The sequence below is a fragment of the Dasypus novemcinctus genome, chromosome 1 (genome assembly GCF_030445035.2).
Source record: "Dasypus novemcinctus isolate mDasNov1 chromosome 1, mDasNov1.1.hap2, whole genome shotgun sequence".
Taxonomy (NCBI): Eukaryota; Metazoa; Chordata; class Mammalia; order Cingulata; family Dasypodidae; genus Dasypus; species Dasypus novemcinctus.
Genome location: NC_080673.1, coordinates 202,425,682 through 202,438,605, shown reverse-complemented (window position 1 = coordinate 202,438,605; position 12,924 = coordinate 202,425,682). Strand labels below are relative to the sequence as shown.

At 60.5% G+C, this 12,924-nt stretch overlaps 1 protein-coding gene across 1 annotated transcript in view; it reads left to right on the top strand.

The window, feature by feature from the left end:
• Window positions 1-566: 566 nt before the first annotated feature.
• Window positions 567-12,924, top strand: part of JAKMIP1 (janus kinase and microtubule interacting protein 1) — a 97,041-nt gene continuing 84,683 nt past the window's right edge. Inside the window, exons 1-2 of the mRNA XM_071217400.1 lie at window positions 567-3,088; window positions 4,984-5,256. Coding sequence (XP_071073501.1) covers window positions 5,128-5,256 — 129 coding nt within the window. The 5' untranslated portion in view covers window positions 567-3,088; window positions 4,984-5,127. The remainder of the gene's footprint in view (window positions 3,089-4,983; window positions 5,257-12,924) is intronic.

Below are 12,924 nucleotides of genomic sequence, written 5' to 3'. Positions count from 1 at the left end.
TTCCTTTTTTGGGGGTTATTTCTGAAGGGTGCTTCCTGTTTGTTCAGGGCGTGGGGGGGTGCATTTCATAAGCAGAGTCCTGCTGAGCCCTGCTGTCTTACCAAAATGGGCTGGTCAGGGCAGCTAGTGGATGAATTATGTATTAAGCTCTTAGCAGTCAAGGCCAAGCAAATGGCGTGCATATGATCTGCATGGACCTTTCTGGAGTGGACCGGTGGGCTGTTGCTTGCCCTGCATAGTCCTTCACGTCCTGCTGAGCACATCGCTCTGCCCTGCTCCAGAGGAGTGTCACTGGCCTCCCTCACGGCCTTCCGGATTTTCTTGTTGGGACAGTATTGGGATTGAATCACACCCCACACAAGCACATGCCGGTTCCTAATCCCGGCCTGTGGGTGGGCACCCGTTTGTCAATAGGCCTTTGACGATGCTGTTATTAATCAAGGCACGGACTCATTGGTGAATAGGATTTTCAAAGATCTTATTTAGATGAGGCTGAACTGACTCGGGGTGGGCCTCGGCGGAGGACTAAGTGCTTTTAAGCAGAGGGGGTTTGCGCGCAGGCGGTCAGTGGCAGCCCAAAGCCGGGACAGGCCAGCAGGCAGTCGCGGCTGGAGGAGCAGGTGCAGGAGCCAGGGCGAGCGCGCACGGGACGGAGGTGCCGGGAAGCCACGGACTCCGGGAGGAAGCCAGCCCTGCCGGCACCTTGATGAGGGACTTCCAGCCTCCAGAACGTGAGACAGAAACTCCTGTCATTTATGCCAACCCGCTGCGTGGTGTCTGTCATTGCAGCGCTGGCAGGTCAAGACAGACAGATATCCTGGGCCCTCCGGGCCGGCAGGCCACTCTCCACTCTCCTTCTCAATCGCTGAGCATCTCCAGCTCTGGCGATGACAAATCTTCATCCATTTCCTTCTCTCAGCATTCCTGTCTGTCTCCCAGTGTCCCATTCTGTCTCTCAGCATCCCTCTCTGTCTCCCAGCATCCCTGTCTGTCTCCTAGTATCCCTGTCTCCCAGCAACCCTGTCTTCCAGCATCCCTCTCTATCTCCCAGCATCCCTCTCTGTCTCCCAGCATCCTTCTGTCTCCCAGCATCCCTGTCTGTTTCCCAGCAGCCCTCTCTGTCTCCCAGCATCCCTCTCTCTCTCCCAGCAGCCCTTCTGAGTCTGCCCAGTTTGGCTCCTGACTCCCATACCCATTTCCTTGGACTCCATGCTGCTGAATCCAGTGTCCAGTTTCTGGTCCTCATCTGTGCTCTTGGTAATTGTCCACACTGTTGACGCCTTCCTTCCAGAATCTTTTTCTTCTTAGCTCCCCTGGTTGTCCCTTTTCCCCTTTCTATGAAGCTTCTTGTTTAGGGTCCCCCTTGACAATTTCATCTCTTCTGCTCAGCTTCAAGGTTACCTTCAGGTTCACATGTTACCTTGTTCTCTTCTCCCTCTGCATTCTCCCTCCAGGAGATATAATCCCAGCACCACCACTTCTACCTGTGTGACCTTAGGCAGCTTCCTTAACCTCTCTGTGCCTCGATTCTCTCATCTAAGAATGGCCTAATAACTCTACCTACCTCTTCAGGTACTGTGTAGATAGATTACATGTGCCCCAGCTCCTGTCCCAGGCCTCGGCACATAATAAATGCCACTTAGATGTTTGCTGTGACCCCTCAGCCATTCATTCATTCCCTCACTCAGGCAGCAAATATTGATAAAGCGCCTCGAACGGGCTGGGCTCTGTTGTAGGCACAGGGGATACAGCAAGGAACACGCCAGACCAAGGCCGGACCATTTGCAGCTTACATCCTGGTGCAGGGGAGACGGACACAAAATAAGTAAATATATACTTAGTCATATGCAAACAATAACATGGCAGAGGACGGGGGAAAAGGGACTGGAGATGGGCCTCTAGCGGCAGTGTGGCATGGTAATGAGGGAAAGGACTTGGAGCCAAGGAAGGAGGGGTCAGGCCTGGCTCGCCCGCTTCCTGCTGAGCCCTTCCCGGGGTAGCAGCACTTCCTCTCTGGGAGGTGGGGCAACAGTGCACTGCCCCTGAGGGCTGCTGTGAGCGCCAGCGAGTTACTCTTAAGTCAGCTAGAACAGTCTCACGATACACAGTATATTTTGCAAATACATATGCATCTGTAAATATCATATATTGCTAAAATTAGTATTTTATAGAAGGCAGTAGTTTCTGAAGAGCTGACATTGGAGCAGATATCTGAAGGAATGAGAGAGCAAGAGATAACTGGGGGAAGAACTTTCCAGAGAGAGGGGCCAGCAGGGGCAGAGGCTCTGACATGGCAGTGTGTTTCATGGTTTGGGGAAAGCCAGGAAGTCACTGTGGGGGCGCAGGAGTGAGGGAGAGAGGGTGGAAGAAGCGTTTGAGAGGAAGCAGGGGCCACTCCGCCTTGACGGCAGTGTCCACTGGACACGTGGGGAGTGGACGTTCAGGGCAGCTAAGACGGGGGCCCAGCACTGGGGTCCTGGGGTGGCCACGGCTTCAATCCAGACTCGTCTGTCTCTGAAGACTTGGCTCTGTCCCGGTTTGCCAGGCAGCTGTGACACAGTGGGTTGGCTTAAACAGCAGGAATTTTTGGCTCATGGCGTTGAGGTCAGAAGTCCAAAGTCCAGCTCTGGGCTAGGCTGGCTTCCTCCTGAAAACCTGCTGCATTCTGGCCCCGGCTGCCGGCCGTCCTCGGCAGTCCTCGGCTTGTGTCTCTGCCACACTTCCTTTATCGCCTCTGTGACTTCTGGGCTCTGCCTGCTAAGCCTCCAGCGGAATGGCTCAGGGCCCACCCTGCCTCAGTTGGCTGCCCGGTAACTGAAGATAACACCCTCCAAAGGGCCTGTTTCACAGTGGCTCACACCCACGGGACGCGGAGTAAGATGAAGAGCTTGTGTTTTCTGGGGCGCAGACGTCCACCTGCCCTAGGTTGTTTACGTCACTGCAGGACTTGCGCTTGTGGTGGGAACGGAAGGAGTAATCAGGGCCGTCTAGGAATCTGCGGGGCTAGCCTGAGAAAAGCCCAGTCCCTCCCGCTCAGGAGGGGCTGGCTTGGCCGGGTCCGGGGACAGGGAGTGCCAGCCTCCTGCAGGTGAGGGGTCTTCCTGAGTGCTTGCTGTGGGCCAGGCTCTGTCCTAGGCCCTGGAGAGGGGGCATGCGTCGGGGGAACAAAGCAGATCAAACCCCTTGTCCTCCGGAAGCTGAGGTTCCAGTGGGGACCGACACACAATAATCAGGAGAGGCCTGTGGAGGGAGTGCCAGGAGGCGTAAGTGCCGTGGACGAAAAGGCAGGACGGCGAGGGAGGGGGCACGGGCTCTGATTCTAAACGGCGAGGCCGGTGACGGCAGAGTTGAGATCTTGGCGAGAAGTGCGTGGCTCGGGGCACTTGTCCTTTGCCAGCCTGGACGCTCGTGCCCCATTTAATGACCTCTTCTAGGCTAAAGAGGTTTGTCTTTTTGTCACCGCCCTGACTCGTCCCTCCCACACTGACTTTGCTACTCACCTGGGACATGTTTTGATGACGAGCCAGATTTTTGAGATTAAGAGCATTAGGGCAGTGGCACGTGGAAGGGAGGCGGGCTCTGGCGTCCCCGGCTGGGTGCGGCTGGGTGCAGCCTTGCTGTGCCTTCTCAACCAGCAGCCGCAGTCCACGCTACTGCCCCAGGGACGGCCCATGGGGAAGAGCCCCGGCTTGGCGGGCACCCCCAAAGCCTTCCCCTGGTGTCGGGGTCAGCACCCCCTTACTGTGATGCCAGTGGTCAGGTGCCAACTGCTCACTCCCACTTCCTCCTCTGCACCGGGGGTGAAGCCCCCCGTCCTCTCTGAAGCCCCCTGGCCCTTTGGGCAGCCGCCTCCTTTCTGAGCTCTCGGGAAGGCGCTGTGTGCCCTGGAATTGGAGTGGGGAAGTTTGGGGGTTTAGGGACCGTCACCACCACCTGGTGCAACTTTGGACAAGTCCCTTTTGGGGTCCGGGTTTCCTAAAGCAGGCAGTCCCGGGTTCAACTCCTGACTCTGCCTCTTACTGGGGGTGTGGCTGTCACTGGTGCTCCACCTCCGTGCCTGCTTGCACAGCTGTAATGCTGGGCATCACCTAGCCGGAGGAGCTGATGAAGCAAGAGGCAGCACAGGTGTGTCGTCTACAGCGGGTGCCCCGTGAGTTCTTGCTGCCAGCACTGGGCTGGTTTCGAGGGGCTTTGGCTTTGCCACCCCCATGGTTTTTGAGGACAATCAGACCAAACTGAAGGTGTGAGAATCCCCCAGAGGCCCGGGAGCCACGGCCGGACCGCTCGCTTTCCAGGACTCCTGCCTGCCGGGTGACCTGCTCGGGCCCTGGCACAGAGACAACTACTACTTAGCGGTCACCTTCCTCAGGAACCTTCATTGCTTCTTCCAGCCTGGCCTAATGCCTGCGCCGGGTGCGGAGCTGACAGCGCACAGCCCGTGTTCATCCGGGGGCAGGGGAGTGGGAACCCTGACCTACGGAAGTCTGCCAGCCGGTTTCCCAAAGCTCCATGCTCAGTCCCTGCTCCAGAGGCACCTGGGAGTGCTGATGGGAAATGCAGATTCCCTGGCACCCACATACCCCTCCCGCTCCCCCCCCCATGCTTTGTGTGCCGGGGCCAGGCCTAGGGATCTGCCTTTGACAACAAGCACCCCAGGTGCCTGAGGCACCCTGAGGTTGGCAGACTGCCTTCTTCAGGTGGCTTAGGAGGCAGACGCACCCAGGGCTGCTCCAGGTGTGATCTGTGGACCCGCAGCTTCCGCATCACCTGGGCGCTTGTTAGAAATGCAAATCGGCTTCTCTGGGGGTGGGGTCGGGGCAGGGTGTCTTCAGCTCCCAGCCGTCCCGAGGCACTCCCAAGTTTGCGAAGTCCTAGGTGTGCCCCGTGAATGGCGGGACATTTGGCAGCTGACGCAGGTGTCGCGCTCGGGGAGGGAGGCCTCCGCCTGCCTCTCCCCGCTCACTCGGCTTCCCCTCTTCCCAGGCCCCCCGGTGATGGTGGTTTCCGCGGAGGAGCGAGCTGAGGCCTGCGCCTCCGGGTAGCAGGTAGCACCGTGGCGCAGGGAGCCGCGCCTGCCGCTGGCGGGCGAGCGCCGCAGGACCTGCGCCCCTCCACCCTCGAGGAAGCATGTCCAAGAAGGGCCGCGGCAAGGGCGAGAAGCCCGACATGGAGGCGGACGCGGTGCAGATGGCCAACGAGGAGCTGCGGGCCAAGCTGACCAGCATCCAGATCGAGTTTCAGCAGGAAAAGAGCAAGGTGGGTGGGGAGGGGGGGCGGGCAGGGCCTCGGGGTCTGCGGGTGGTAAGCACCCCGGTGGACGAGGCGGGGCTGGGGCCCCGTCTGCACCCAGCCCTGCCCAACCTCAAGCGGGCCCCTCGTTCAAGGGTTACTATCAGATGTCGCTGGAGGCTGCCTGGTGGAATCCTGCCCCACGCGCCGGCGGGGTGTCCTTGGACAAGCCACTTTACTCTCCATGCTTAAGCGTCGTCACCCGTGGGGTGGGGGTAGCCATAGTGCCCCCAATGGGGCTGCGGCCAGGCATTAGAGCCGAGCCTGGCACTGCCCTTCGGGCAGGTGTGGACTTTGGAGGCACCAGCAGAAAGTCTGCTTGGGGGGCCCTGTGGTCCTTGGGCAGCTTTGCGCCATTGTGCTCCACCCATGGCAGCTGGGGGAGGGGGAGCTCAGGCTTTCGGGTCCTTGGCCCCTCGCTGGCTTCACAACTTAAGGCCCCAGACCTGCATTTTCCCACCTGTGCCCTGACAGGTGAGTCACCTCCCAGGTGGAGGGGGTCGTAAAGGGCCCCTGAAACATGCACAGTAAAGAGCCCTGGGCAAGGGGCCTGCCTGCCCTGGTTGTTGGTGAGGTGCAGGCTTGGGTGGGCTTCAGGGCAAAGCAACCCGGAGTGCAGTGAGCCGGAGAGGAACCCCCATCCTCACGGGGTGGGGCAGGGGAAGGGGCTGGGGCCTGGGGGCCTGGGCTGCCGAGGGCCCCCTGGTGTGTGGAGTGCTCTCCAGCCCGTGCCCCTGGCACCTGGAGTGAAGGGCCAGGCACTTCCAGCAGGTGCCCCCCTCTGGGTGGGAGCTGGGACTGGGCACATGGACAGGGGCTTAGGGCCCGTCTCCAGACCAGCTCCGGGGCCCGAGGGCTAAACCGAAAAGAGGCAGAGCCCCAGCCCTGGGAGATTGGGGGCCAGTGTGCACCCCCATCTCCAGGCACTGGGTGCTCGGGAAGAGAAGTGCTGTCTCCCCCATCTTCAGGTCCTGGGGCTCAGGGACAGAGGTGCCCTCTCCTGTCACCAGGCAGGAGCTCAGTGACAGGTATGCTCCATCCCAGCTCCAAGCACTGGGCGCTCGGAAATAGGTGTGCAAACACCCCTCCCCCCCATCTCTGGGAAGTGGGAACTTGGAGACAAATGTGTCCTCCACCTTCAGGCACTGGGAGCTCAAGAACAAATGCCCATCCCCATCTCGAGGTCCTGTGATCTTGGGGACAGAGGTGACCTCCCATCCCCAGGTACTGGGAACTCAAGGACAAATGCGCCCTCCCACCCCCATTTCCAGGCATTAGGAGCTGGGGGACAGAGGCACCCCCACTCCATCTCCAGATACTGAGATTCCAGGCTGTCTGTAACCTCCTCCAGCCCTGGCTGCAGGTGGCAGCCACCTGTCCACGTCAGGGGGGACTCACCTGCGGGTTGCAGGGCTGGCAGCTGAGCACCTGGGGGCTGCAGACCGGGGAGGTCCTACCCGGAAGTAGGGCAGCAGCTGCGCTTGTGGCGTCAGACTCCCAGCCTCCACCCCACTGCCACAGGTGTCCAGCCCAGAGAGCCGGGTCAAGCCAGTTAACCTCCCCATGCCTCGGTTTCCCCACCTGTTGAACATGGCCTTCGGAGACTCCTGCCTCCCTGGGTGGCTCGAGTAAATGAGATGGTCAAGTACAGGGTTGGATGCCGCCTGCCACTCGAGGCATTGGGGGTCTGTCGTGGCTTCTCTGGAGGCAAAGCCAGGGGCTTTTGCTGGGCGGGGCTGGTATCCCCCAGGGCTGCAGTTTCCTTCCTGCCTCCAGGCTGCATAGGAATTTCCCCATGGGGGTGCCCTGGCTGCCTGTTTTCCCAGTCCAGCCACCTTCCCTGAGCTCTGTCTCCTTCTGGAGGGCACACTGCTGACTCCGCTGGGAGGGTGCCCATTCTCCGAGAATTCGACCTATGTGCGTGTGGGCTGGTTGGAAAAGCATAAATAGAAGCCTAATTGGGCTTGGGTACTCTTTGACATGCCCTAACGATAATTGTTGATGCCACATTTATTTTAGTGACTGGTGAGAGAGGGAATGGTGTTTACACAATCCCACGCGTCCAGCTCCACTCACGAGCCACCCGAGCCTCAGTGGGGTTACCAAGGCCCGAGGGCAGAGTCCTGGCACCGAGAGGTGCTAGGGTGGGTAGGCGGGAGGAGAGCGGAGAGGCGGAGGAGGTGCAGGCGCTCCCCGCCACCTGGCGGCTGTCATTAACCGTCTTGCAGCAAGCAGCCCGCGCTGGTTCCTGGTCCCCACGGGGCTGGCAACGAGCCGGGCACTCACCTGTTGACTCAGACGTGAATGGGACCGAGGCCCACCCTCGGGCGGCTTCCAGCCCCACTGGGCGCATGGAGAGGTTGGCACTTGGCTGTGAATTTGTGGCTGCAGGGGCATCTCGGGGCTCTGGGCGGCCCTGACCCAACCCCTGGCCAAGGAAACCTTCCCACCACTACTGGAGGATGGTGGAGGTGTCCCGGGCCGTGGGGTTGCTCAGGGCAAAATTGGACCCGGTGGGGCTGATGAGGAGGCTGTGGTTACTATTCACAGACCCCGCAGGCTGTTCATCCTTCCCTTTTCTTCCCTCAGGCCACAACTATTTAATGAGCCAGGCTGTGTTCTAGGAACTGCAGGTCCCTCTCCTGGAGCTTGTATTCCATTTGGGGAGGTCGGAGAGGAACATAATGATTACCGTAGAGAGTTTACCAGGTGGGGAAAGTTCCAGGGAGCAGCGAAAGCAGGAGGGGATGGAGAGGCCTGGATATCGCGTGTGCACTTTGGATTAGAATCCAGGCCTGCTTTGTTTTCTTGCTACACTGTTCTGGATTTGGCCACTGGGAGCTCCTGCAGTTGACCCGTGACCTTTAGACACAGCCCATTGCTGCAGGGTTTTACAATTTTGTTTGTTTAAGCCTTAATTTAAGTGGGCATGTCCTTACTTTCTGGAACTACAAGGGGCATCGTGTACCTTTCCTGCTTGAGTCCTAGAACGAGCCATTTCTCCCAGGAGCCCTGCTTCCTTCTGTTGGAGACTGGGATTAGAAATCAAGGTCCTGGGCGCCAGGTGTGCTCAGAGCTGCTGGGGCGTCCCTGCTTCTCGGCCCTCTCCACTGACGGCGGGGGGACGTGCGTGTCCACCAACCCCTGTGCACGCCGCACCCCTGACTAGTCCTACGTGAGTCCACACCCATGTCTCTGCTCTAATCCATACCGTGTGGCTCTTGCAGTCCCCTCCCCTGGCTTATCTGTATCTCGCGGGGCGCCAGGGGAAACCTGGCCCCACCACCTGCTGTCCTGGGCTTACTTGCCCAGTGCCACACCTGAGTGTCTTCAAGCTGGGAAGCCGAGCCCCCGTGGGACTCGGGAGGCCTTGCGCCCTGGGGGCTGGTGGCTGATGTGCACTTGCAGAGGTCTGCCTGGCTGCCGAGAGGGACCCGGGGTGAGCGGGCAGGAGCCGCAGGAGGGAGGTTGTTGGTTGGGTGGCGATTGCCGGGGTCTGGCAGAGGGCCCACTGGGGTGGGAGCGGGGAGCGGGGAGGTGTGGTTGGTCAGGAGTGCGGGGCCAGCCCGCAGGACTGTGAGGGCAGAGGCAGGGCCCGGCGCGGTGCTGCTGGTGCCGATGGATTCGCCACGGCAGCCCCACCCCCAGCGTCCTCCCGCCGTCCTCTGACTCCTGTCACCGCACTTGGGGTCCAGGTGCCAAGGATCGGGCGGGCGCTGGCCCCTGGCCCTGCTGTGCCTCTGGACTTGGTGGGTGCAGTGCTGGGCGCCCTTCGCAGACCTGCCCAGCTTCCCTGAGTAGGGAGGGGTGACCCTGTGCTTCCCTGGGGGCGCCCAGGCCCCGCTCTGCCACACCCGGTCCTGTCTACCTGGGCTCAGCAGCACGGGGCTGAGCCGGTGGGACCCCACGGGGTCTTTGGCCTGGCCCTGTCCTCTGTCCACGTTCCTGCCGCACACCTCCTCACCACCCGGCCGTCCTAGCCGCCCCCTCTGTCCCCTCCCAGGAACGGCCACCCCCCCCCCACCCCGGGAACGGCTCCCGGGCTCCGCGGTGTGCGCTCAGCTCTGCTGACCCAGGTAGGCGGCCCTGCTCACCCTCCGCGCACCTCCCCATGTCCCTCCCCTCTCGCCATGGGTCTCAGCGGGGCTTGCTCACGCCCACCGCCGGGGTGCAAACCCAGGCCTGCAGCAGCCACCTTGCAATTCCCAGCCGTGCCAGGCGTGGGCTGACCATCCTCCTCCCAGCAGCCCTCCAGGGGCAGCCGTCGCCCTCCCTGAGCCCTGCCAGTGTCAGCAATGGCCCCGGGATTTGACCCCAGGTTACTGTCAGGGTTAGTCAGGGAGGTGAGGGCAGTGTCGCCTCTCGTCTCTAGCGGAGCAGTGCTGTTGCCTGGCTCAGGTTCCCGCTTCCGGGTTCAAAGCTTTGGGGACGCTCCGGCTGCAGCCCGGTACTAGCCAGACCTGCATGTGCTTTGTTTCTAAATCCTGCGTCTTTGCCTGGGTTTGCTTTCTTTGCTTCTCTCCCTGCTCTTTTTTTTTTTAATACCTCCCCCCCCCCTCCCCCCCCCCCCCCCGCCGCCCCCAGTTGTCTGCTCTCTGTGTCCATTCACTGTGTGTTCTTCTATGTCCACTTGTATTCTTGTCAGTGGCACCGGGTTTCTGTCTCTTTTTGTTGCATCATCTTGTTATGTCAGCTCTCCGTGTGTGCGGCGCCACTCCTGGGCAGGCTGCACTTTCTTTCGCTCTGGGCGGCTCTCCTTACGGGCGCACTCCTTGCACGTGGGGCTCCCCTACGCGGGAGACACCCCTGCGTGGCATGGCACTCCTTGCGTGCATCAGCACTGTGCGTGGGCCAGCTCATCACACGGGTCAGGAGGCCCGGGGTTTGAACCCTGGGCCCCCCATGTGGTAGGCGGATGCTCTATCCATTGAGCCACATCTGCTTCCCTCCCTGCTGTTTTAAGTAGGGAATATTAATACTCAGGTGACGGGATGAATTCCTCACTTAAAATCAATTTTAACGTGTTCGTATGCTATAAACAAGATGGTTTGTTTGGGGGAAAATGTTGCCATTTTCCACAGAAGCAGCTGCTCGGTGCTTCTGGGACTAGGATTATTTAGAAAACAAATGGCTTGGAAGGTGCCTGTGTCGATGGAAGCTATTTGAAGTGAAAAGGTCTCCTAAAGCATTTTGGCTCATTTCACAAATAATGTTTTATGTTGTTGGCTGATTCCATTAAGAGGTTTCAGGCTGGGCTGGTGGCCCTGCAGTGGCCAGAACCTTCTCTGGGGCCAGGTGAGGCCTGGCTCTGCCCCTGGGCAGCTGTTCCCCTCAGGCAGGTCACTGGAAGCTTCTCTGGGCCTCGTGGGAAATGGGCAGCGAGCTCCCGCCCTCCTGGGGCTGCCGAGAGGGTAAAGGGCCTTGTCCTGGGGCCCAGCCCAGGCACGGGGGTCCCTGGCAAGGACGGCCCCTCCCCTCCTGCTCCCCTCTCCACTTGGTCTGCCCAGCTCGAGTCGAGTCATGCACCACGGGAAGGTATTTCAGCTTTGGCGAGAGCCACGGTCACTGCCAGGTGTGCCCCGTGATGAAACTGGCCGTTCTCATAACTCTCGGGATTGGAAGGGCCTTCAAAGCCTTGCCGTGCCTCTCCCCCACCTCCAGGGTGATCACCTCGGCGGACGAGGGCTCACCACCTCCAGTTCTAAAGAGCGAAAGCTTCACCTCTTGGCGGCTGCAGGGCACAGTTATTGACAAATACTGGGAAGCCTCTCAAGCGCAGGCGTGTAGAGTGCTAGCAATAGGACGGTGAGCCGGGAGGCGGGGGACGCAGAGCTCTGTAGGGGGCAGGGGGCAGAAATGGACAGGGGGCGTCATTCAGCAGGGTGGGTGCATCCTGGACTGTGGCAGCTCAGAGTGGGGGCTTTTTCGGTGGGCACGTATGGGCCAGGAGGGCTTCCCGGGTGAGTAGAAATTAGCCAGGAGGTGACGGGAATAGTGTTCAAGGAGTGGGAATAGCATGTGTGAAGGTTCTGAGTGGGAAGAGAACGGCACTGGAGGGACTGAAAAGCTGTTCCGCAGGGCCGCAGGGCCGATGTGAGCTGGGGTAGGAGTTCTGTCAGGAGAAGTAAACAGCCCCTGGTTTTCAGGCCTGTGAAGAGTCAGTGAACAAAATAAACGGTAAGGGAGGATTCACCTGAGAAGGGTGTCCCCCCCGGGGCTGCGGGAGCCACTGGGGGGATGTGTGGTGGCCGGTTCAGCTGGATGCCTGTGCGCTGGATGCCGCAACGTGGCGCCCGCTGGGCCCTGCGCTCCAGCCTGGCCTGCGTTCTAAGCAGAGAGCAGCCGGTGTTCTCTGCTCTGAGCCCTACAGCCGCTTGCTGTTCCCTGCAGCCTCCACAGGCGCCAGCGGCCTTAGCGCCACTCGCATTCACGCCCCCCACCGCCCACCACCCCTCCGTGGCCCTGCTGGGTCCCTGCTGCTGTCTCTCCTGCCCCTCGGTGTCGCTGAGCCCCAGCCTCCTCATCTCACAGGGCTCGCTGCGGGGATTTAGCAGCCTCCCGGCTCGTGTGAAACTCATTGCTCGGCAAATGTATAGCGACTGGGTGGAAGGGAAGAAGGAAGGAAGGAAGGAATAAATGAATGAGTGAAGACACCAGCTCAGCCCCCAGCAGCCCCACTGTCCTGAACCTTCTGCTTTTTCTGCCCTGGTGGCTTCCCCAGGTCCCCCCCAGGTGTGCCCCCCGCTGCTGCTCACCTGGTCACACCTCCGCAGGTGGGGCATGCTGCCCGCATCGGTCTCCTGCCCCTGCCAGTTGGGTGAGCCGGGCAGCGTCCTTGGCCTTGGCGGGCTTCCCTTCTGGCTGGGGAAGCAGACGGCACACACAAAGCCGGCGTGGGCTCTCCTGCCGTGTTAAATTACCGGCAGGCACTGAACAGCCAAGGGGGACGCTGGGCGCTGAGTTCTTGGTGATGATGCGAGTGTGTGTTTGGGGGGAAGTGACGGCTGTTATTTCAGACGGAGACACTGGGAAAGACCTGTCTAGGAGGTGACATTTGAGCAGACCTAAAGAAGGGGAGGGGGCGAGCTGTGTCGGGAACTCGGGGAAGTGCGTCCCAGGCAGAGCATACAGCCCGGCCGGGGCCCAAAGCTGAAGAACATTCTAGGTGTCTGGTTGGAATTCAGGACGCTCTCGGGCTCACTGTGGCTACCTGGGACTAGGGGGTTCTTATTCCCTAAATACACCTGGACGACTCCACCTGGTTGCCACAGAAGTGCTGCTTTTTCAGGACACTGCCTGCCAAGCTCTAAATCAGTGGCCTCAAGGTGAGTTTCGAGTATCCAGCCTGCCGATAGTTCTCGAGCCTCTGCCTCTGCCACGCCGGGGTAAGTTCCCTGGGGAGCGAGCCCAGCCCTCGGGGTCGCAGCCACTCACCTGCGCCTACTTCCCAGGCAGGTGCAGAGCGCCCGCTTCACACGAGTCGGCCCGCAGTTGATGCGGGCAGTGCGGCGCACCCTGCAAGCGCTGTCCCTCTAGGGCAGCTCTGCCGCTGCTGGCGTTTACTCGGCACTGACGGCGCCAGCACCGGGCAGGCTGGGCGCTTTACGTAAACGAGAGCCGCCTCCTCTCTCCTCT